At 52.8% G+C, this 21142-nt stretch overlaps 4 protein-coding genes across 6 annotated transcripts; 3 read left to right on the forward strand and 1 right to left on the reverse strand.

Annotated features, from left to right (window-relative positions):
* Positions 1-1086: 1086 nt before the first annotated feature.
* Hsd17b1 (hydroxysteroid 17-beta dehydrogenase 1) lies at positions 1087-4705 on the forward strand. The gene is made up of 6 exons (XM_059269738.1): positions 1087-1611; positions 1699-1866; positions 2014-2193; positions 2282-2375; positions 2764-2938; positions 3039-4705. The coding sequence occupies exons 1-6, from the start codon at positions 1515-1517 to the stop codon at positions 3312-3314; spliced, it is 990 nt and encodes a 329-aa protein (XP_059125721.1). The 5' UTR covers positions 1087-1514; the 3' UTR covers positions 3315-4705.
* A 1967-nt stretch (positions 4706-6672) lies between these two features.
* On the forward strand, positions 6673-10818 carry Coasy (Coenzyme A synthase). The gene is made up of 10 exons (XM_059271814.1): positions 6673-6797; positions 7108-7815; positions 8367-8581; positions 8953-9084; positions 9229-9418; positions 9495-9559; positions 9759-9843; positions 10004-10101; positions 10211-10357; positions 10446-10818. Exons 2-10 carry the CDS (start codon positions 7119-7121, stop codon positions 10506-10508), a joined length of 1692 nt encoding a protein of 563 aa, XP_059127797.1. The 5' UTR covers positions 6673-6797; positions 7108-7118; the 3' UTR covers positions 10509-10818.
* Positions 10819-11501: 683 nt separating this feature from the next.
* Mlx (MAX dimerization protein MLX) lies at positions 11502-16194 on the forward strand. 3 transcript variants are annotated; one of them, XM_059271816.1, is made up of 8 exons: positions 11503-11607; positions 12003-12039; positions 12449-12538; positions 12802-12908; positions 13152-13251; positions 13431-13530; positions 13894-14095; positions 15138-16194. In XM_059271816.1, exons 1-8 carry the CDS (start codon positions 11566-11568, stop codon positions 15192-15194), a joined length of 735 nt encoding a protein of 244 aa, XP_059127799.1. In that variant the 5' UTR covers positions 11503-11565; the 3' UTR covers positions 15195-16194. The 3 variants fall into 3 exon arrangements, with proteins under 3 accessions (XP_059127800.1, XP_059127799.1, XP_059127798.1); XM_059271815.1 differs by having other exon boundaries at positions 11551-11769; XM_059271817.1 differs by lacking the exon at positions 12449-12538 and having other exon boundaries at positions 11502-11607.
* Positions 16127-19571, reverse strand: Psmc3ip (PSMC3 interacting protein). The gene is made up of 8 exons (XM_059271818.1): positions 19446-19571; positions 19262-19362; positions 19053-19142; positions 17532-17643; positions 16842-16987; positions 16707-16760; positions 16512-16571; positions 16127-16437 (listed from the first exon to the last, which is right to left on the reverse strand). The coding sequence occupies exons 1-8, from the start codon at positions 19477-19479 to the stop codon at positions 16381-16383; spliced, it is 654 nt and encodes a 217-aa protein (XP_059127801.1). The 5' UTR covers positions 19480-19571; the 3' UTR covers positions 16127-16380.
* Between the last annotated feature and the right edge of the window lie 1571 nt (positions 19572-21142).

The following is a 21142-nucleotide window of genomic DNA, read 5'->3' on the forward strand; positions in this document are numbered from 1 at the left end:
TCTAGTTCTTCCCTATCTCAGTTTGTTCCTTTCAAGTTCTTACCCATCTAGTTCTTCCATTGTCTTTTCTCTTCTCCCCTGAGCCCTTGAAGTCCTGGTCTATAAAGGGAGGGTCCGAGCTAAATTGTGTGAAGCTATTTACTTAATGTCCACCTCACCTAGGCGGTGTCTCTTTGTGGAATTTACCTTAAATCAGGAGACTTGCCTGTGGGCTGCTATCATTGTTAGTCCTAGGAAGTTGGGCACCCCCCCCCCTGGGCGGTGTCTCCTTGTGGAATTTACCTTAAGTCAGGAGACTTGCCTGTGGGTTATTATCACTGTTAGTCCTCGGAAATTGGGCGACCACCTGGGTGGTGTCTCCTTTAGTCCTTGAAAGTGGCTAGGGGAGATATCTGATTCCAGAGAAAGCCTTTCCTGAGGCTGTTCTCCAAATGCCTGGAATGTGTTTGTCCAGAGAGTGATCAGTGCACACTGTTAGTCCTTCTTAGGGAGAACTCAATTGGGAAAACCATGAAGGCACACATGATTTTCATAACAGAAGACAGCTGATATATAACAAGCCAAGTAACACGAAAAACTCCTTGGGATTTGGCTTCCTCTGGAGGAATTCCCTGATTCCTCCAGGTAGTGACTTTGCCATAACCATCTGAGTTCTTATGATATATTCCTGCGGCCTGCAGCAAGCTGCTCTGTTCCTCCACCCCAGATCTGGGGGTTAAAGTACTGTTTTCGGTTAACAATAAACTGCTGAATCAGCTTGGCCTATTCAACTCAAGTACCATGTACTGCGCGTATGTCTAGAAGGGTTTGGGTGCATGTGTGGACCCTGGTGTGGAGGCATTTCTTTCTGGCCCTCACTTCTGATTCCCCATTTTAACACTGGTCCCTAACCTTAGAAGGTGTACAGCAGCAAGCTGGTAATTATAATGGTCCTTTGAGAGCATGGTGATACGCACCTGGAATAACAACCCTGAAGAGCGAGAGGCAGGAAGACCAGAAGTTCAAAGCCAACCTCAGCTGTATTATGAGCTTGAAGGCAACCCGGGTACTAGATAGCCTGTCTCAAAAAAAACAAAAATGAGGCTGAGCAGTGTGGTGCACACCTTTAATCCTGCCACTCATGAGGCAAGAGGCAGGTGGATCCCTCTGAGTTTGAGGCCAGCCTGGTCCACTTGGTGAGACCCTTGTCTAAAAACAAGACGTTCCTTGGGCAGAAGTATTGTCCCTGTGGCCAGGCCTGCCTAGCGCTGCTCAGTTTGCAGCACTGGAGAACCCAGCTGCTCCTTAGAGAGCCCCTCCCCCTTACCCTGACCAGCTACGGCAGTTTGGTGTCCTTTTCTCTGCTTTGACCCACAGCAGGGTGGGGAGAGCCTGCCAGGGACCTGACTCAGCCTTGAGATTGGCGGCAGACACAACAAGGGGTGGGGGCCCTGGGGGCAGGAACCTAGCCAAGCAGATACCCAGCCCCAACCTGCCACTAGGACCCTTCGAGCTGAGCTGCAGTACTCTTCCTCATGGACCGCACCGTAGTGCTCATTACCGGCTGCTCCTCCGGGATCGGCTTGCACTTAGCTGTTCGTCTGGCTTCTGACCCGTCCCAGAGCTTTAAAGGTATAGGAGGGGACCAGCATGGAGGCCAGGGAGGAGCCCCCACAGGTAAGCAGGGTGATGAGTCATTTATCCCCTCCCAAATTTTAGTGTATGCCACAATGAGGGACCTGAAGGCACAGGGACCACTGTTGGAGGCAGCCCGGGCTCGAGGATGCCCTCCTGGCTCCCTGGAGACACTGGAATTGGACGTCAGGGATTCACATTCTGTGGCCGCTGCTCAGGCATGTGTGTCCGAGGGTCGTGTGGATGTGCTGGGTAAGCCTACCTGAAACACATGTAATAGGAGTCTTTACTACCCAGTGCCCAACCAAACAGGGAAGTCCCGAGTTCAGGGAACCACGGGAGCACTAGCAGGAGGGGAGAGATCAGTGTATGAACGATGTCTGTTCTCTCTCCCTGCAGTGTGTAATGCCGGCCGGGGCCTCTTCGGTCCGCTGGAGGCGCATGAGCTGGACGCAGTGGGTGCTGTGCTGGACGTGAATGTGGTCGGGACAGTTCGGATGCTGCAGGCCTTTCTGCCAGACATGAAGAGGCGCCACTCCGGGCGTGTGCTAGTGACTGCGAGTGTAGGAGGCTTGATGGGTGAGCAAAAGGGACCGAGTAAGTAAGTAAGGGGTGCAGAGCAGGGCGAGGAGCGCCAGGGTCTCTGCAACCTTGTCTCCCCTCCTAGGGCTGCCATTCCACGAAGTTTACTGTGCCAGCAAGTTCGCGCTCGAAGGTTTGTGCGAGAGTCTGGCGATCCTGCTGCCGCTCTTTGGAGTCCAGTGAGTCACCAGCCCTCCAGAACCCTCTAAAGCTTGGGAACCCCAGTCCCAGATCTTGGAGACACTCTTGAGCAATGCCTCTGGTTCTCCTTTCCCAGCTCACATTGTGTACCAGACTCTATACAGGGAGCTCAGCACAGGCAATCTCACTTCACGAGCCACTCCAGCTCTTAAGGCATATTGGGATGGGTAAACAGAGCGAGTAGGTGACTAGACCCCGGATGGCCACGGGAGCCCTTCTCTAGCAGCATCTGGCTTTGCAAGCGCTCTGGTAATGCCAGCACCTGCCACCTGGGCACAGCCCCTCTCGGTGTCCTCCCTTTGTGGAGGAGCTAGGGCCAGGCTTGTGGTCACCGCCATCAACCAGTCATTGCTGTTGCTCCCACAGCGTGAGTCTCATCGAGTGCGGGCCGGTGCACACGGCCTTTTATGAGAAGCTAGAGGGTGGCCCAGGCGGGGCTCTGGAGCGTGCAGATGCCGAGACCCGCCGCCTCTTCACGCACTACCAGCGTGGCTATGAGCAAACTCTGAGCGAAGCGCAGGACCCAGAGGAGGTGACAGAGGTGGGTGCAAACGGGGCCTCCGAGCTCAGTCTCTGGGTGGGGCACGGTGGCGCACCCCCAGTAGTTCCCCCACAGACCCGCGCTGCTCTTCCCTCCGCAGCTCTTCCTGACCGCTCTGCGAGCCCCGCGGCCCGCGCTGCGCTACTTCTCCACCGACCGCTTCCAGCCACTGACCCGAATGCGCACGGAGGATCCCAGCGGCAGCAGCTACGTCACCGCCATGCACCGCGAGGCCTTCGCTGATCTGCAGGCGCAGGAGGGCCCTGAAGCTGGGGCCAGAGCCCCTGGGGACCGGGATGCGACCTCCGGTGCCCTCGTTTGCCTCCCAGGGTGTGCGTCCCCTAGGGTGGCAGCTGATAAACCGGGTCAGGACTAACAATGTTACCAACAAAAGAGCTAAGAAACAAAGTCTCCTTTTTCTTATTTTAGAATTTGTTTTGTTTTGTTTTTGGCAGGGGCTCACTATGTAGCCCTGGTTGACCTCGAACTCACAGAGATCCTCCTGGCTCTGCCTCCCGAGTGCTGGGATTAAAGGCGTGCGCCACCACCGCCCGGCTCAGAATCATTTTTAAATAGTGCAAACTTCCTCATGGGTCAAGATTGAGCTAATATGGATAGACCGAGGTGTAGGTTAAGGTTTTTTTCTTCCAATAAATGTATTTATTATCATTGAGCATGATTTGGAGGGGGGCACATTCCACCATGGCACAGAGTGCAGAAGTCAGGGATAACTTTGTTCTCTCTCCCACCATGGACTTCAGGAATTGAACACAGGTCTTCAGACTTGAACTGTAAATGTTTTCAACAGATGGGCAAGCAAGTTGGGGTAGATTTTAACTGCCAGCAATGATTGGGATCAGCCCAATTGTTGTTGAATCAGTGTCTTATGTAGCCTAGGCTGGCCTTGAACTTGCTATGTGGCTGAGGATGACTTTGAACTTTCTGATCCTCCCAGAAAGTGCTGGGGGTACAGGCCTGAGCCACTAGGTTTGACTTCCTAGTGTGACTTTTTTTTTTTTTTTTAAGATTTATTTATTTATTATGTACACAGAGGAGGGCGCCAGATCTCATTACAGATGGTTGTGAGCCACCATGTAGGTGCTGGGAATTGAACTCAGGAACTCTGGAAGAGCAGTCAGTGTTCTTAACCTCTGAGCCATCTCTCCAGCCCTAGTGTGACTTCTTTAAATGCATCCTGCAGAGCCAAATGTATACAGACGGAACCAGCCCTAATGCCAGCACTCCACAAGTGGAGTCGAGAGGATCTGGCCAGTCTGGGCTGCTAGAGAGCCGTGAGGAGAGGGAGGTGGGGAAAAAGCTCAGTGGTTAGGAGCACTGGCTGCTGTTCAAGAGGGAATAGCCTGGTTCAGTTCTTGGAACCCATATGGTGGCTCACAACTGTCTGTAATTCCAATTCCAGGGGATCCGATGCTCTCTTCTGGCTCCAATAGGCACCAGCCATGCATGTGGTACACAGACATACAGACAGACAAAACACCTATACACATAAAGTAATAATAATAACAAACCTAGTAAGTAGCACTCCTGTAGTTTCAGAATCTGAAAGGTAAAGGCAAGAGGATCAGAAATTCAAGATCATCCCTCCACTACATAGTAAGTTGAAGGCCAACCTGGGATACAAGGGACCCTGTCTCAAAAAGAGCAAACCAAAACACACACCAGACACACTGGTGGGAGGCAGAGGCTGACCAATCTCTGTGAGTTCAAGGCCAACCTGGTCCGCATAGTAAGTTCCAGACCAGCCAGTGCTACATAGTAAAACCCTGTCTCAAAAAAAAAAAAAAAAAAAAAAAAAAAAAAAGCTGGGGGGAGGGGAGGCTAATTTTATCTGCTTAAAACACCCTTGCCTGGGCTGGGAGTCTAGCTCAGGGGACAGAGCTTGCTTCATAAAGCAGAGTTTGACCTCCTCAAAGTTTGAGGGTGGAAGATACGTTCTGCTGCCTCCATCTGAATAAAATCTAATGTTTGACCCTAAGCTCTCAAGACTTTCTGTGGTGTTCCTGTGTCTTTTTTTCTTTTTCACTTTTTGTTTGTGCATGTGTCTGTGTGTTCCCATGTATGTGTGTGTGTGTGTGTGTGTGTGTGTGTGTGTGTGTGTGTGTAGGTCCACAGTTGAAGTCAGGAGTCTTTATTTCTCACTGGACCCGGAGCTCATGACTCCAGCTTGTCTAGACTAGCAGCTTGCTCCCAGGGATCCTAGGACTCTGACTCCCTGGTGCTGGCATTACAGGAGGACATCAAGGCAATACTTTTATGTGCATCTGGAGATCTGAACTCGGGTCCTCTGGGCTTTATTCATGAACCATCTCCCCAGCCCCTGCAACCTTTGTGACCCTTATGTCACCTTCTTTATCTGTGCACACTTCTGTCCTCCTGGCCTGTTAATACCATCATTGCCTCCCCCCCACACACATACCCGCCCCCAGACAGGGTTTCTCTGTGTAGCCCTGGCTGTCCTAGAACTCACAGAGATGCTCCTGCCTCTGCCTCCAGAGTGCTGGGATCAAAGGTGTGCACCACCACCACCCAGCTTTCCGATTCTATTTTCTTTGTCAAGTCTTTGCTATTTCCCTGAGCCACCCTACCTAAAAAAGTATTCCTTCCCCTCCAGTATAGTTCCGTCCCCTTGTTTTAGTCTTCTTTATTGTGTGATCACCACCGCACGTATTCTGGACTTATTGTTTATTCATCCCATCCCAAGACATCCACAAATCCACCTCAGTGAACTTTGTTCTCTGTTCTATCCTTTATGCTCAGGACAGTGCACTAAATAGACACTTACCTAAGAAAAGCAACGCTGTGTGATTACACAGTGAGATTCTGTCTCAAAACAAACAAAGTACCAGTGCCAGATGTAAGACTAACACCTCCCCAACCTTTGCCCTGACTCCTTTAAACTCTCTAAAATCCAATTTGAACTGTCTTCTGCAAGAAGCTTGACTCCTTAACAGATTAGTTACTTTACAAGGCCAGATTTCCGGACCACAGCACATTACAGGTCTTTCCGTCTCCTTTCCGCCTGTCTGTCAGCACCTGCCCCGTCCAGGGCTTTGGGGCTAATCTCAAACTTGCAGCGATCCTTCTGGGATCAAAGCTGGGATCGCAGATCAAAGCTCCGATCTTTTCACGAATCTCGAGGCCGGGTTGCTCTCCTATCTGCTATCTCCGTGGATGATTTACCTGAGAAGTTTTCTGATAACTCTCTGGCTTCCCCTCCACTAGACTTTCCAGCCCTCATTAACTTCGCCGGGAATCCTCACCCTAGGTCTCCCATTGCCCCCCGGCAGCCTTGCAGGCCTAACACGCTGAGACCGCCCTCTTGCCTGTCCTTACAAACCTCAGAGTCCTACGGAAACCACGAGACCCGCCCCTAGGTCTGCCAAAACACTCAGAAGCCCAATTTCCCTTGTGTGGAAATGGAGATGTGGTAGAGCTGTCTAGTAGCTTCGCTGGGAACTCCGGAGCAAGCAGAACAACGTGACCCCACTGTCCCCGTCACTGGCATTGAGAAGGGACGCCGGGAGGGGTCCTGGCTTTGTCACAGTCTCCTAGCAAGCCACGGCAAGCAAAGACCAATAGGAATCCGCGAAATGGGCCCCGCCCTCTTTCTGCCAGCCTAAGTGAATCCGGTGCCAGGGTTTCGCGCAACCCCGAAGCCCCTGCGCTTAGCCCCGCCCCTCCCCGCCCCACCCCGCCCCGCCCCGCCCCAGAAGTCTCTGGAGAATCCTTCCGTGTCTCGGAGTTGCACCGTCTGACTGCTCTGAGGTCCCGTAGCTCCGTGCTGTGAAGTCTGAGGGTAGTGCTTCCGGGCCGCAGCCTAGGACGCCTCCGCGGCGGTGTAAGTAGAAGCAGAATCCCAAGAGCTCAGTGAGTAGGGAAGCGGCCCGAGCCACGGCGTCCCCTCTACTCCCCGCCTTCCAGTCTTCGCAGATGCCGGTTCAGTTTAACCAGAGGGGCTAGGATTCCTGAAGCCCCAGCCCCCATGACTCAGGGGTTCCCGGCAGGTTCCCCCTGCCTCGATTCCGGTTTCTATGAGCGAACGCCCCCCTGCCCTGCTCCAGGTCCCTCCTCCTGCGTCCGAGTTCCCCTGCAGGCCCCGGCCGCTGCCCGCCTAGTCACTCTCGGTTCGTCTCCCTGACTGTCTGCAGGCCTGGGCAGCATGGCCGTATTCCGCTCTGGCCTCCTGGTGCTGACAACGCCGCTGGCCACCTTGGCCCCACGTCTGTCTCCCATCCTGACCTCGGCGGCTGGCCTGGTCAGTCACACCCTCTATGTGCACCTGCAACCGGGCATGGACCTGGGGGGTCCCGCTCAGCCCCAAGCCAGCCCCGTGCAGGCCACCTTTGAAGTTCTGGATTTCATCACACACCTCTACACCGGCGCCGACCTGCTCAGGCACCTGGACGTCAGAATTCTCCTGACCAATATCCAAACCAAGAGCACTTTTCTCCCTGTTCTGCCCTCCGTCCAGAATCTGGCCCAACCTCCGGAAGTAGTACTGACGGACTTCCAGACCCTGGATGGGGGCCAGTACAACCCGGTGAAACAACATCTAGAGCGTTATGCCACCAGTTGTTACAGCTGTTGTTCGCAGCTGTCTTCCATCTTGCTGTATCCGGATTATGGAACTGGAGAGCTGCCTGTGGAGACCCTGAACGCTCCCTTACCCTCCACCATAAGGCCAGCTTCCCCAGTTGCCAGATCTCCAAAGCAGCCTGTGCGTGGCTACCACCGTGGGGCCGTGGGTGGCACTTTTGACCGCTTGCACAATGCCCACAAAGTGTTGCTCAGTATTGCATGTGTGCTGGCCCAGGAGCAGCTTGTGGTGGGAGTAGCAGACAAAGACCTGTTGAAGAGTGAGTGAGAGGGAACCTGGATTAGGGCAATGGAGGACACCCATTCAGTTTTCTTGGCTCCCCCAATGCCAAGATCAAGGAAGGGTAGGGCCACGTCTTACCCTTACAAAATGCCACAATGCCCGACATGTTCTTGCTATGGGACTTACGTTAGATGAATACGTGTGGTATTCTTCGTGCGTGGGTCAGTCACCTTTGCTGAAGTCCGAACTCCCCAGATGGGAACCAATGAATTTGCACTTTATGGTTCTCCAAGTGATCAACTCTAAGGATGGGGTAGTTCTCCACCTAGCTGATACCTACTGGCACTGCTTCTCTGTAGTCATTTTTTGGTGGCTTGTGTTCTGGGTACCTGGCAGCCCTTGCAGTGTCTGCTGCTTGTTTATTTCTTCCCCTTTGTCTCCCTCGCCCCCCAAAACTGTTCCAGTTTCACCCTTTCTTGCTGCCACTGCTTGGGGAGATTTCTGTACCTAGGGACGTTCTTCCCCAAATGGGCCTGCGTGTCTACTCCGGTGGAAAGATCTCACTGGTGTTCTTGGTTCCTTCACCAGGCAAGCTGCTCCCTGAGCTGCTCCAGCCTTATGCAGAGCGTGTGGACCATCTGAGTGAGTTCCTGGTGGACATCAAGCCCTCCCTGACTTTTGATATCGTCCCCCTGCTGGACCCCTATGGGCCTGCTGGGTCTGACCCTACCTTGGAGTTCCTGGTGGTCAGCGAGGAGACCTATCGTGGGGGGATGGCCGTCAACCGCTTCCGCCTTGAGAATGTAACCCCTGAAGGAGACTGCCAGAGGGAATGGGAGGGGGGGCCTGTTGGAAGTACTGTGGCCCCAGGGCAGGGAAGGGAGGGTTCAGGGGAAGCGTTGGAGGGGGAGAGGGGTAGGTAAATAGAGGGCACATTGGGGCTCCAGATTTATCCCCCCCTTTTTTTTTAAAGATTTATTTATTATGTATACAACATTCTGCCTCCATGTATGCCTGCATGCCAGAAGAGGGCACCAGATCTCATTATAGATGGTTGTGAGCCACCACATGGTTGCTGGGAATTGAACTCAGGACCTCCGGAAGAGCAGCCAGTGCTCTTAACTTCTGAGCCTCCAGCCCCTCATCCCCCTTTCTCTTACTCCCTTTACCTCAGGGCAAGGAGGAGCTTGCCTTATACCAGATACAGCTGCTGAAGGACCAAAGTCACGGTGAAAATGAAGAGGACAAGGTCAGCTCCTCCAGCTTCCGTCAGCGGATTCTGGGAAACCTGCTTCAGCCTCCAGATGTAAGCCTGCCTGCCTGCCTGCCTGCCTGCCTTCCTCTTCACTCAATGCGCATGTTGGAAATGCTGGAGGATAGAATCAGGCTCGCTACTGGAAGTGTGAGCTTGAACTCCCTGGTAACTCAGGTCTCACTTCCCTATCTCCAGCAGAGGCCAGAGCTCCCATCTGGGCTCTATGTGCTCGGGCTGACAGGCATCAGTGGCTCTGGGAAAAGCTCAGTAGCTCAGCGGTTGAAGAACCTGGGAGCATATATCATTGACAGTGACCTTCTGGGCCATCGGGCCTATGCTCCCGGGGGCCCTGCCTACCAGCCTGTGGTGGAGGCCTTTGGAGCAGGTACTGACTGTGGAGGTAGACTGAGGTGAGAAGATGGCCTGGCTCCTTTGCTTAGTCTTCTTTCTCTGTCACCCAGATATTCTTCATAAAGATGGCACCATTAATAGGAAGGTCCTGGGCAGCCGAGTGTTTGGCAACAAGGTAAACACACACACACACATACACACACCTCTTCAAGAGTTCTGTAGCTGCTGCCAGATCCATGGGCAGATTCAGTGGACTCCCTGGTCTGGCACAGGAAGTCCATTTCTGCTCATCTTCTCCCAGCCTCCACCTCCCAGGCTGATGTATTTCTCAGGGACGCTAACCTCTGCCCCCCTCTCTCTGTCCCCCTCCCCAGAAGCAGCTGAAGATCCTCACAGACATTGTGTGGCCAGTTATCGCAAAGCTGGCCCGAGAGGAGATGGATTTGGCTGTGGCTAAGGGTGAGTGGGAGGGATGATGGGAGCAGCCAGAGTGGGAAAGTTAAGCAGCAACTCCCTTTGGGACCTTCCTTGGCCCCAGGGGGACCATTCACTACATTTGGTGTGCTGACAGGTAGCAAGTGTCAAGGTGCTGCTGGCAATGACTAGGCTTTCCCCACAGGAAAGTCTGTGTGTGTGATAGATGCTGCTATGCTGCTGGAAGCCGGCTGGCAGAATATGGTGCACGAGGTGTGGACCATTGTCATCCCCGAGACTGAGGTATCTGGACCCTACTCTACCCCGTCTGAGCCCACTGCAGACAGTTTCCTGCTCTGATCCAGTAGACTGGGCTGGGATCCTTCCTGATCAGTGTGTCATCCGTGCCCAGGCCATACGACGCATTGTTGAGAGGGATGGACTGAGTGAGGCAGCGGCTCAGAGCCGGCTGCAGAGCCAGATGAGCGGGCAGCAGATGGTAGAGCAGAGCCATGTGGTCCTGAGTACCTTGTGGGAACCACATGTCACACAGCGACAGGTTGGTGCAGAGGGAAAGTTGTGGGAGGGACGGTCCAATGCTTGTCTCCCTGACCCTGTCCTCTTCTACCATTCTGGACTGGCCAAAGGTGGAAAAGGCCTGGACTCTTCTACAGAAGCGCCTCTCTAAGACCCACCAGACCAAGAACTGACAATGGATTTTCTGTGGCACCAAAGTGGCCCCTGGAACTAACAAATCCGGTGGTGAGGAGGAATGGGGGCCTCGATGTTCACCCTGTGGCAGGCCTAAGGGCTTCAAGCTAAGCTGTGCAGGACGCAGACAGAAGCCCGGAAGTCTGCCTAGCATGCTGGAATTGGCCAGCAGTGAGGCTGTAGCCAGTGGGGGAGCAGTCCCCTCTAGGGTTCTGTCCCCTTTAGTGGTGGATGTGTGACGTCTGTCTACCGTTGATGGGTTGTGGGAAACACTGGACCCAGTAACCGAATTAAAGATGTTTCCAAGGCTGCCTGTGTGGTTTCTCCTTCCTGCTCCAGTGCCTCTGGGTATCTTTGGATTCTCAGGCTCCACAGTCAGGGACAAGGCCTGAGTTGGAAGCCAGGGAATGCTGTGGTTAAGTGTGGCTTTTGAGGCTAGCCAGACTGAAGTCAGCCTATCAGTGACTAGCGATGTGCTTAGTGTGTTAGACTTTACTATTGTTCTGCCTATAAGCCTAACTTCAAAGCCTCTTTACAAGGTTTAATTAAACAAGCGCCATGTCAGACACCAGCTGGGTGTTGGGTGGCGTTGTTCCCTCATTGAATCAGATCATGTGACACGGGAAGTTCTTGACCCTGCTGTGGTTGCCAGCCCGATCAGCCGTGCGCGTGCGTACACGATGTCACACTGTCCAGATGCTTTTTTGAGAGTGGTGCTGGGGCTCTCAGGGGTTCTACCACCGAACTAATACACCTCTATCCCTTGACAATCCTTTTGAGAGGGATTCACTGAACAGAAAATTGCTGCCATTCTAGATTCTCATTTGGAGGCGAGCAGGGCCCACGGCTGTTTACATTGCCTGTATTAATGCGAATTGGTCAGGTTTAGCCACCGCCAGCAGGCATTTAATAACTGGAGCCGCGCAAGCGCGGCCCTTTCGCCCCGCCCATGACCGCAATTGCGGATTGGTGGGCTGGATCATGTGATAGAGCCTCGCCTCTTCCCGGAGGCTGGGGGCCAGTCCGCAGGCTTGTTTCCGGTTCGGTAGGTCCACGATGACGGAGCCGGGCGCCTCTCCCGAGGACCCTTGGGTCAAGGCAAGCTCCGCGGACGCGCACGCCGGCGAGGGGAGGGCGGGTCGGGCTCGTGCACGTAGGGGTTCCGGAAGACGCGGGGCTCCCCAACTATCCCCAGAGTCTCCCCTGCTGTCCGGGCCCCGGGGCTGCAGAGAAGACAGCTCTCACCCGGCGTGTGCCAAGGTGGGGAGACAAGTGAGGCATGTGTGTGGGGGACAAAGGGGACGTGCCTGGGAGGTGGGGCGGGGGCTGCAGGGATCATACAGAGGGGGCGGCGCCCCTGCGGCCTAGCCAGGCTTGGCTTTGGGAGAGCCATTGAGCGGTCCCCGCAACTGTGGTACGTGCATCTGCGGGTTGCATGTGCCTTTTCCTAGAGACAAAGGTCTGACAGGCTTCTCCCTTGCTTGATGCTGCAGGTCGAGTATGCCTACAGTGACAACAGCCTGGACCCTGGTGAGTGCCTTTTCCACCGTCTTCGCGTCAGGAATGACCTGTTTCAGCTCTGTAGATCTTTGTGGTCTTGCCAGCCACACCTGAGCACAGTCCACTGTCACTGCGCCAAGGTCCTGGCTTGAGAAGTGAGGGAGGAGCTGAAGGATAGGCAGGAAGCAACCATGGGTCACACCTGGTTTCTTTGCCTTAGAACGGGAAATGATGGAAATAGTGACAGCTGGTCATATTCATTGCATCCAGATGCCCCCTTGTGAGCCAGAAATTGGTCCTGTGGGCAGTGTAGACACTAGAAACAGGAGCATTGCAGCATGACGTGGGTGGCCCGTGGTGGGCAGCTTTGGAGTTGAGGGGGAGAGGTCAGCTTTTGAAGCCATTGTGTCCATAGGTGACTGAGGCCTCTTTCTTCCAGGGCTTTTTGTAGAAAGCACCCACAAGGGGAGTGTAGTGTCCAGAGCTAATAGCATCGGCTCCACCAGTGCCTCCTCCGTCCCCAACACAGGTAGGCAGCAACACACTCCCCACAGACCTGGGGAGACATAGCTATGCCATCACCTTAGTCTTTCCTAAATAGGGAGCTCCACTGTCTGCATGGGGAGTCTGGAGCAGTGCCAAGCCTGAGTCTCTATCTTTCACCTCATCCAAGATACTAGGTTCTTTGCATTTACCATCTCTGGGCACCAAGTTTTCAACTAGGGAAAAGTGGGCTTGCTGGACTCAGTGGACCCTGAAGTGACCTGTCCCTGCCTCCATCTCTGAGTCTAGATGATGAGGACAGTGATTATCAGCAAGAGTCCTACAAGGAATCCTACAAAGACCGGAGGCGGCGTGCACACACTCAAGCTGAACAGAAGAGGAGGGATGCTATCAAGGTGACTGGGGGGGGTCTGTACCCCAGGCAGCAAGGGAGAACTCTGCGTGGGTCTTATTCACCCTGCCCTGTCCCTTTTAGCCCCAGGAGTCTGCAGGAAGAGGGAGCTGGGCTAGTCCCATGCCTGTAGGGCTTTCCTCCAGCCCTCTGTGCTTTGAGTTTTTGAGCATGGAATTGGTATCAAGTTTGTGCTGGCCTGGCTTCTTCCTGAGTTCAGAAACCTGTTTCCTTGCTGTTTCCACAGAGAGGCTATGATGATCTTCAGACCATCGTCCCTACCTGCCAGCAGCAGGACTTCTCCATTGGCTCCCAAAAACTCAGCAAAGCCATCGTTCTACAGAAGAGTATGGCCAGGGCCACAGGGCAGGGGTAGTAGTAGTGACCAGGAGTGGCTGGTACCTGGTCTGACCCAGGTGGGGTGGCTGTAATGGGAAAATTGGGTTATAGGGGAAGGGGAAACAAAATGAGCCAGCCTCCTGCTTCAGACTTCCTGTTCCCAACCCCTCTCTTGGCCTTATTCCAGCCATCGACTACATCCAGTTTTTACACAAGGAGAAGAAAAAGCAGGAGGAGGAGGTATCCACACTGCGCAAGGACGTCACAGCCCTGAAGATAATGAAAGTGTAAGGGGGGCGCTGAGCTGAGGGGGTGCTGAAGTCAACTCCAGTCCTCTTCTGTCTTGTTCAGAGCCTGTATCAGGGAATGCATGTAGGCAATACTGACTCCGAGGTAGTTGCTGTAAGGCAGGACTATGTCCCTCCCCATTAGCCTTTTACATACAGCAGACATACAGGAAGTGAACACCTGTCAGGTTAACAAGGAGTAGGTTGCAACGAGTCACAGTTCTGACTTAGTGTTCAGCTATTGATTGCACCCCCAAAGGTCTCTAGGAATACTCTTCTGGGGTGGCCACTGGGTTATCCCGCCATGTGTCTCAGGTTGGTGGGGCTGCTGTTGCTCAGCTCTGCATACTTGTATGCTTTCAGGAACTATGAGCAAATTGTGAAGGCACATCAGGACAACCCTCATGAGGGAGAGGACCAGGTCTCTGACCAGGTCAAGTTCAATGTGTTTCAAGGCATCATGGACTCCCTATTCCAGTCTTTCAATGCCTCTATCTCTGTGGCAAGCTTCCAGGAGCTGTCAGCTTGTGTCTTCAGCTGGATTGAGGAACACTGTGAGCCACAGGTATGTGGCAGCAGGGGTCATGGGGTCTGAGGCTCTCTTACTACCGCCAAGCAAAGTGGTCCAAGCCATTCAGAAAAGCAGTGGAGTTGCCTTTGGGATTCTACAGGGTGTCTACAAAGTTTAGTATTCTGTTTCTCTTTGCTGCCTAGCCCTGTAAAGATCTCGTCTGGCAACCATGATGTGAGCCCTCAGTGCCTGGTCTAGCTTTGGCCCACGTCATTGGTGACTCATCAGCCACTCTACTTCGTGGCTGTCCTGTATGGAAGCCAGCAGCAGTTACTGAAAGTTTCTAGAAACATGCAGATTACAGGACACACCCACCCCATTGTAGACCCAGGGCTTTTTATTGTGCTGTCTTCTGCACTTGAGGCCTGGCTGGTTTTTCTCAGATTTCTCCTTTCATGTTAATCAACACTTTCATGTGAAATACTTTTTTTTTTGTTTTTGTTTTTCGAGACAGGGTTTCTCTGTGTAGCTTTGCGCCTTTCCTGGAACTCACTTGGTAGCCCAGGCTGGCCTCGAACTCACAGAGATCCACCTGGCTCTGCCTCCCGAGTGCTGGGATTAAAGGCGTGCGCCACCACTGCCCGGCTCATGTGAAATACTTTGAACACTGTAACAGTGAACACCCATATCCACCACATCAGTTCCTAGCACCATGTGGTGCTAGGAACAAGGCCTGGGTCCTCTACAAGAGCAAGCACTCTAACCAATGAGCTATCTCTAGCACACACACCCCACACACACCTTGTTGAGTGTGCAATGACACACACGGAGAGGTCAGAGGACAGCTTTTTAGTCAGTTCTTTGCTTCCACTTCTTTGTGAGCTCCAGGGAGATGGAACTTTAGGTCACCAGGCTTGCATGGCACAAGGTTTCACTGGCGAAGCCATCTCACCAGCCCCTCTGAGTGCTAGGAAGTACCCCACCAAGCTGCGTGTCTAGCCCTTAGGTGACTGTTTTAAATGCTCTCTTCAAGAGCGTGCTTGGGCTAGGCAGGCATCTTAAAGGCCCGTGCTATTACCGGACTATTCTTCCCTAGACTCTACGAGAAATTGTGATTGGTGTCCTACATCAGCTGAAAACCCAACTCTACTGACGGCTTCGGGAAACCTGCAGGGCAGAGGCCTTCGGTCTGTTTGGAACTGCTGGGCCTATGAGACTGGACTGCAACACCTCACACCGGTCAGCTGGTTTCTACTTGGTGTTTGGTTTGCCCGGCCCCACTTCAGCTTCAGTGAGGCTGAGTTCTGTGGAAGCTTCTCATTAATTTATTATATTGCCCACAATGTTGACCCACCCCACCTTCCCCTTCCTAGGAAAAGTCTTTAGGACAAGAGTCTGTTCAGGGAACCTCACAGAACCCCTGGCCCCTCAGCCCTTTCTCTGACCATCGGGTTTATGCTCACAATCTACATATATAATTTGGAAATTGTTTGCCTCTGCTTGGTCTCTTGGGCAACACTTGGCTCAAGTTTGGGTATTTTGGCAGTTTTTGACTTGGAAAAAAAGGAAAAGAAATAGTCCCATGGCCAGGAAGGGTAAAAGGCCACCTTGTTCCTATGCTAGGGCTGTGTGGTCAGTACTAAGTAAGGCCAGGGCTTTCTAGCCAGCTCAGGGTAAGGCTGCCAGGTTCCTGCTGTCCCTCATAGTCAACCATACTGTGTTGGTAGAGGAAGCAGTGTACTGTCAGCTCCTGCCCTGTCTCTTCCCAAAGGCAGGTGCCGCACAGAATTACATCTTTGAATTTGTTCTCTAAATGTCAACAGTATATTTTTGTTATATGTAGTTTCCCAAAGTTCTAACTGGACCTCCAAAGCACCCCAGCTTTTCCTGTGTAATGTATCTGTGTACCTCCCACATTTCTCCTAGGACTTGGGAGATAGATACAGAAGACGCTCAGGTCATCTGGGGTAGGCCTGGGTGGTACCTTGGGATTCTCAGATGTTAGTGTGTGACCACCTTTCTGTACTTTTCTCGCCCGTGTTCCCTGTTGCCTCCCCCAGGTTTGATATCTGGGAGGTTTGATAATCCAGAGGAAATTAAGTATTTTTATATCAAATTATATTACAATAAATATTCCAGATACTTTCCTTGAAGGTTGTGAAGTCCTTGTGGAGGCCTTTGTGACATGGACAACAAAACGGACATGACCATCTCTTTCTGATCACCAGCTCTGTACTTCCCTCCCTACCACTCACGGTGGAGAGCAGCGAGAACAGTTAGAAGGCCTCCTCAACAAGGCAGCCAGCCCAGGACATCTGCTCCCAGTCCCCAAGGGCCCCTCAGGGGTCTGGGAGCCTGACATTATGATCTTCATCTGTCTCTATCCCAACTTCCTCCTGTGGGGCAAGGAAAGAAATGGAGGAGTCCTCTGGGCAGAGATCCCAGGGGAGCAAGAGAAAGAGTCACTTACAAAGAACTGTTTCTTGCTCTTGGGGTATCCTTCGAGGATCGCATCACACAGCTCGGTGGTCTGACAAGAAATGAAGCCCCTTTCAGATGGGCAGGAGCAGTACAGGGCACTGCCTGCTGGATCATTTTACACAGAAATTTCCCTGGTGATTGGCACTTCCCACGCTTTCAGAGCCACCCTGGGGTTCTCACTCACCATTCTCTTCCGCTTCCTCCACTCTTTACAATACTTCTGCCTTTCTTTGTACACCTGCAAGGAAGAAAAGTAATTGTCTGTGCGCCCCGTGTTCGCTCCAGCCCCACACAGGCAGCCTCCAGCCCCCCAGCTCACCTCCTCTTTCTCTTCTGGCGTGACGTGGTTGGTGGCTGCTCTGATGTTCCCCAGTCTCTCTGTATAGTGAGCACATTCCTTCTTTAACTCCTGGATCTCTTTCTGCATCTCTGGAGTGGTCAGCGCACTTGTTAATTCCTTCAGCTCTGAAACCACATGCCCCCAGAGTTAGCAGTCTGAGTGAGGAAGGGATTCTGTCTTGCTCAGCAGGTGCTCTGGGACCTCTCTAGAACAGGACCTCACATTCTGGAGAAGCTCAAGACAAAGCCTTACAGCATGATGAGTTTGTTTTCTGTTGTTCTTTCCTGCTCCATCTAAAAGCAACAATGGTGTATAAAGTTGAGCAGACTGATGTACAGGTAATTAAAGAAGTGGAAATGCAGTGTGCTCATATCGTGGCAGGGAAAGCAAGTGGCTTGCCTGCCTTGCCCCCCCCCCCCCCCCCAAGCTGAGGACCGAACCCAGGGCCTTGTGCTTGCTAGGCAAGCGCTCTACCACTGAGCTAAATCCCCAACCCCTGCCTTGCCCTTTCATACACAAAAGCCATGAGTAATTCTGCACTTCAGTGCAATAGCATAGGCACCTGGCAAAGGAGGCCTGGTTGCAATAAGACATTGCAGACAAGGAACCACTCTGTTAGCAATTTGTGGCCTCCAAACCATGGCACCTTGGAGGGGTTCCCAGCCTTACCAGCCTCCATGTGGCGGCAGCTCTGCTGTAGACCCTGCACCTTGGCAGTGAGGGCCACAATTTTGGCATCCAGGCTGTGGAGGTCAGCATCATTCACTGTGTCAAACTGGTCCTGCCAGCCAAGAGGAGAAAGACAAGTGAGCTCAGTGTAGAGAGACCATGTCTCAAAAAAAAACCCAAAAATAGGAAATATATTTCCATTCAGTGCTAAAATCGCTCATCGTCTAAAGGAAGCAGCATTCCTTCTGAAGTGGAGAAACGTCCAGAGCAAGAGGCTCAGTGGGTCCTGTGTGAGGAAGGGGCTCCTTCCTTGAGAGGTACTGCTAATAGAGGGCTGCTGGGGATCAACAAGAGCCTCATCAGCTGAGGCTGAGGGTAGCTTAGAAAGGATGGGAACGCCAGAGCAGGCAGTTTGGACTGCACACTCGGGCAAGGCGAATCTGAACAGGAGCCGCTAGTCAAATCCTTCACTGGGCGGTGGTGGCGCACGCCTTTAATTCCAGCACTCGGGAGGCAGAGGCAGGAGGATCTCTGTGAGTTCGAGGCCAGCCTGGGCTGCAGAGTGAGTTCCAGGAAAGGCGCAAAGCTACACAGAGAAACCCTGTCTCAAAAAATAAAATAAAAAAATAAGCCATGTCCATTCAGTTATCTCTCCTATGGCTGCTCTTGTTTTACAGAGCTGAATAGACGAAATGCCTCAGAAGGTCTAAAAGTACAGTGAAGCCCGAGCCATGTTACCAGCCCTTGATTTGCATTTAGATAGATCATTCTGGCTACAATATCCAGGATGAGATCTGTTAGAGAGCAGCGGAGACAAGTTAGATTCAAAAAGGAAAAAACTTGAGCCAGCCTGGTAATACACATACACACTTGTAAACTCAGCACTCAGGAGGCTGAGGCAAGAGAGCCAGGTCCAGGCCAGCCTGGGCTACATAGAGACCCGGTCTCAACCTTTTGCCCTCCAAAAAAGGGGGTAGGTGTGTGTGTGGGGGGGAATCAGATATAATTGGTAAATGACCATACTGTCAGACATGTGAGGTTAAAAAAAAAACAAGAACTGGGAAAAAGTGGTTCCCCTAGAAAAGAATGCTAGAAAGCCAGTTTGGGGGGGGGGGGAAGGGGGGCAGGAATTAAGCATTCTTCTTTGGCCATATTGATACTGACACTTAATATCCAGAGAGAAGTCTGGGTAGGAGAATACAAATTTGATGCGTTTGGGGTAGTGGGCAGAGGAAGAAGAAAAGCATTTGGGAGAGGGTGGGGCTAGACGATGATAGATCTTCCACGCAGAAATGCCAGGGTCTTCTGTCTGTCCATACCTCAAATGAACGCTGACGAAGTGTGATCACAGGCAGTGCATACCTGATTTCACAATGTCTGAAGCCCTTTTACGGCACAGGCTGGGTTAATTTTGTGAGGTGCCTCAACACTCCTAACTAGTTAAATGCTGGGAGTTGATTCACTCAGACAGGTTCTCAGGTGGACGCTAAAGCGGGAGTGAGAATCTGCGGGAGTTCTCACCTGATCGGCAAAATAAATTTTCTGCTTGCCATACGTCTTCTCTTTGATCTTGCCTTGCTGGGCCAGCTGATCCAGAGCCTTCACCACGGCCTGGCCGAGGGGAGGGTGGGGCAATTAGATTTCCGCCGGTGACAGGGAAAAGGGGACCCAAGCCTGATGCGGGAGTTCAGCGGGGGGGGGGGGAACCCCCCTAAGTGGGGGTGTCTCACCGCCTTGCCCACTCCATGCTCCTTCTGCAGGTTTCCGAACACGTCCTGGGCGCTGTAGGGCCGGTTTTGTTCCTGCAGGTACCTCAGGATGATCCCGGGGGCTGCGGGAGACGAGGTGGGAGACGAGGTCAGCCCTGACCCCCTCGCCCGCTCCCCTCCCGGGCCCCGTGGGCGCCGCCGTTACCTCCGGCTGCAGCCTCGGCCCGGCTTTTACTCATGGCCTTTCCTGCCACCGAACTCAAGACCGTGGTCCGGTTGGTTGCTCCGGGAGACACCTCCTTCCGGTGAAGGTCTCAACGCTGATTGGCTGCGGGAGAAGTCTTCCGGAAGGAAAAGCGCCCGAACCTTCCGGGACCCCGTAGTTCCGCCAGCCGCGGTAGGCCGGCTCCTGGGCCGTCCGCGCTGGCTGCGGTGAGCGGCCCCTTCCACCTTCAGCCGCCGTGCGAGCACTCGTGACCTCGAGCTAGGCCAGGTGGCGTCGGGACGGGAGGAAACCTGAGGGTTCCAACTCCCGCCCCGCTCAAGGTCACCGGGTAGTCACCCACCGGAGCGCGGCTCGTCCTCCCCCGGAGGAGGGCCTGTGGGTACTCGGCAAGCACTCTAACAACGCCCGCTTCCGTGCGTCGCATGTAGGGGGCGCTCGACGCCAGCTGTGGTTTCAAGCCCCAGAAAGACGACTGTTGGGAGCAGAGGCTACTCAAGCCACAGGCTTCAAAGTCGCCAGTTAGCCCAGGCAGCAACACCTGACAGGTGCTTTCCATTCCTGACCACAGGGGCCAGTCCGGTGGAGCCTGAAATAAATATTTCTAGTTTCTGAGGTCTGCTGAAGGTAAAGAGCAGCTGTCCCTGCAGCTCAGAGTCCCGTGGAAGGGCGCACAGCATTAATTTTTCAGGCCTTCTGCTACCTAAAACTCAATTAGCCTTTGTTCAGAACATGTCTCCATTTGTCTAAGGGGCAGTGTTATGAATTAAAAATGAAGCCGGGCGGCCGGGCGGTGGTAGCACACGCCTTTAATCCCAGCACTCGGGAGGCAGAGGCAGGCAAATCTCTGTGAGTTCGAGGCTAGCCTGGTCTACAGAGCGAGATCCAGGAATGGCGCAAAGCTACACAGAGAAACCCTGTTTCGAGAAAAAAAAAAAAAAAAAAAAAAAAAAGCCGGGCAGTGGTAGCGCACGTCTTTAATTCCCAGCACTCGGGAGGCAGAAGCAGGAGGATCTCTGAGAGTTTGAGGCCAGTCTGGGTTGTTACACAGAAAAACCCTGTCTCGAAGAAAGAAAAGAAAAAATAATTAAAAATGGAATAATGAGGCTGGAGAGATGGCTCAGCCATTAAGAGCACATGCAGGGGACCCTGGTTTGGTTCCTAGCACCAATGTGGCTCCTAATTCTAACTCCAATTCCAGATCTCCCTTTTCAGCAGGCACCAGGCAAGTGCGCACTCATGTGTACACACACACACACACACACACACACACACACACACACACACACACACACACACGCGCGCGCGCAGGCAGGCAAAGTACTCATATACATAAGAAAATAAATCTAAAAGAAAAAAAAAAAAACAACAAAAAACCCAGGGTTGGGGATTTAGCTCAGTGGTAGAGCACTTGCCTAGCAAGTGCAAGGCCCTGAGTTCAATCCTCAGCTCCAAGAAAAAAAAAAAAAGAAAGAAAGAAAAAAAAAAAAACAAAAAAACGATAGGACAAATGCCAGCAAGGGTGCTGTATTTATGTTTTGGCTGTAGGGGGTGAAGTGCTTTCATGAGGGAAAAACAGGAAGGGGCAGGTGGCCCCGACACCTACCTGGGTTTCCTTTTCTGAGGTTGTCACTATTACCAGATTAGTGACAGAAGACCTATCAAGGAGTACACCAGCA

Source organism: Peromyscus eremicus, chromosome 8a (genome assembly GCF_949786415.1).
Source record: "Peromyscus eremicus chromosome 8a, PerEre_H2_v1, whole genome shotgun sequence".
NCBI classification, from domain to species: Eukaryota; Metazoa; Chordata; class Mammalia; order Rodentia; family Cricetidae; genus Peromyscus; species Peromyscus eremicus.

Excerpts from the sequence above, each read along its gene's own strand:
- Mlx (XM_059271815.1), top strand. The coding sequence starts at position 11,566 with ATGACGGAGCCGGGCGCCTCTCCCGAGGACCCTTGGGTCAAGGCAAGC. Across the intron at positions 11,770-12,002 it reads CTCACCCGGCGTGTGCCAAG|GTCGAGTATGCCTACAGTGA; the intron begins GTGGGGAGACAA and ends TTGATGCTGCAG. Across the intron at positions 14,096-15,137 it reads AGGAACACTGTGAGCCACAG|ACTCTACGAGAAATTGTGAT; the intron begins GTATGTGGCAGC and ends ATTCTTCCCTAG.
- Psmc3ip (XM_059271818.1), bottom strand. The coding sequence starts at position 19,479 with ATGAGTAAAAGCCGGGCCGAGGCTGCAGCCGGAG. Across the intron at positions 17,644-19,052 it reads AAATTTATTTTGCCGATCAG|GACCAGTTTGACACAGTGAA; the intron begins GTGAGAACTCCC and ends CTTGGCTGGCAG. Across the intron at positions 16,438-16,511 it reads AGAGCAAGAAACAGTTCTTT|GAGGAAGTTGGGATAGAGAC; the intron begins GTAAGTGACTCT and ends CTTGCCCCACAG.
- Coasy (XM_059271814.1), top strand. The coding sequence starts at position 7,119 with ATGGCCGTATTCCGCTCTGGCCTCCTGGTGCTGACAACGCCGCTGGCC. Across the intron at positions 7,816-8,366 it reads AGACAAAGACCTGTTGAAGA|GCAAGCTGCTCCCTGAGCTG; the intron begins GTGAGTGAGAGG and ends TTCCTTCACCAG. Across the intron at positions 9,844-10,003 it reads GGATTTGGCTGTGGCTAAGG|GAAAGTCTGTGTGTGTGATA; the intron begins GTGAGTGGGAGG and ends CTTTCCCCACAG.
- Hsd17b1 (XM_059269738.1), top strand. The coding sequence starts at position 1,515 with ATGGACCGCACCGTAGTGCTCATTACCGGCTGCTCCTCCGGGATCGGC. Across the intron at positions 1,612-1,698 it reads CCCGTCCCAGAGCTTTAAAG|TGTATGCCACAATGAGGGAC; the intron begins GTATAGGAGGGG and ends CCCAAATTTTAG. Across the intron at positions 2,194-2,281 it reads GAGTGTAGGAGGCTTGATGG|GGCTGCCATTCCACGAAGTT; the intron begins GTGAGCAAAAGG and ends CTCCCCTCCTAG.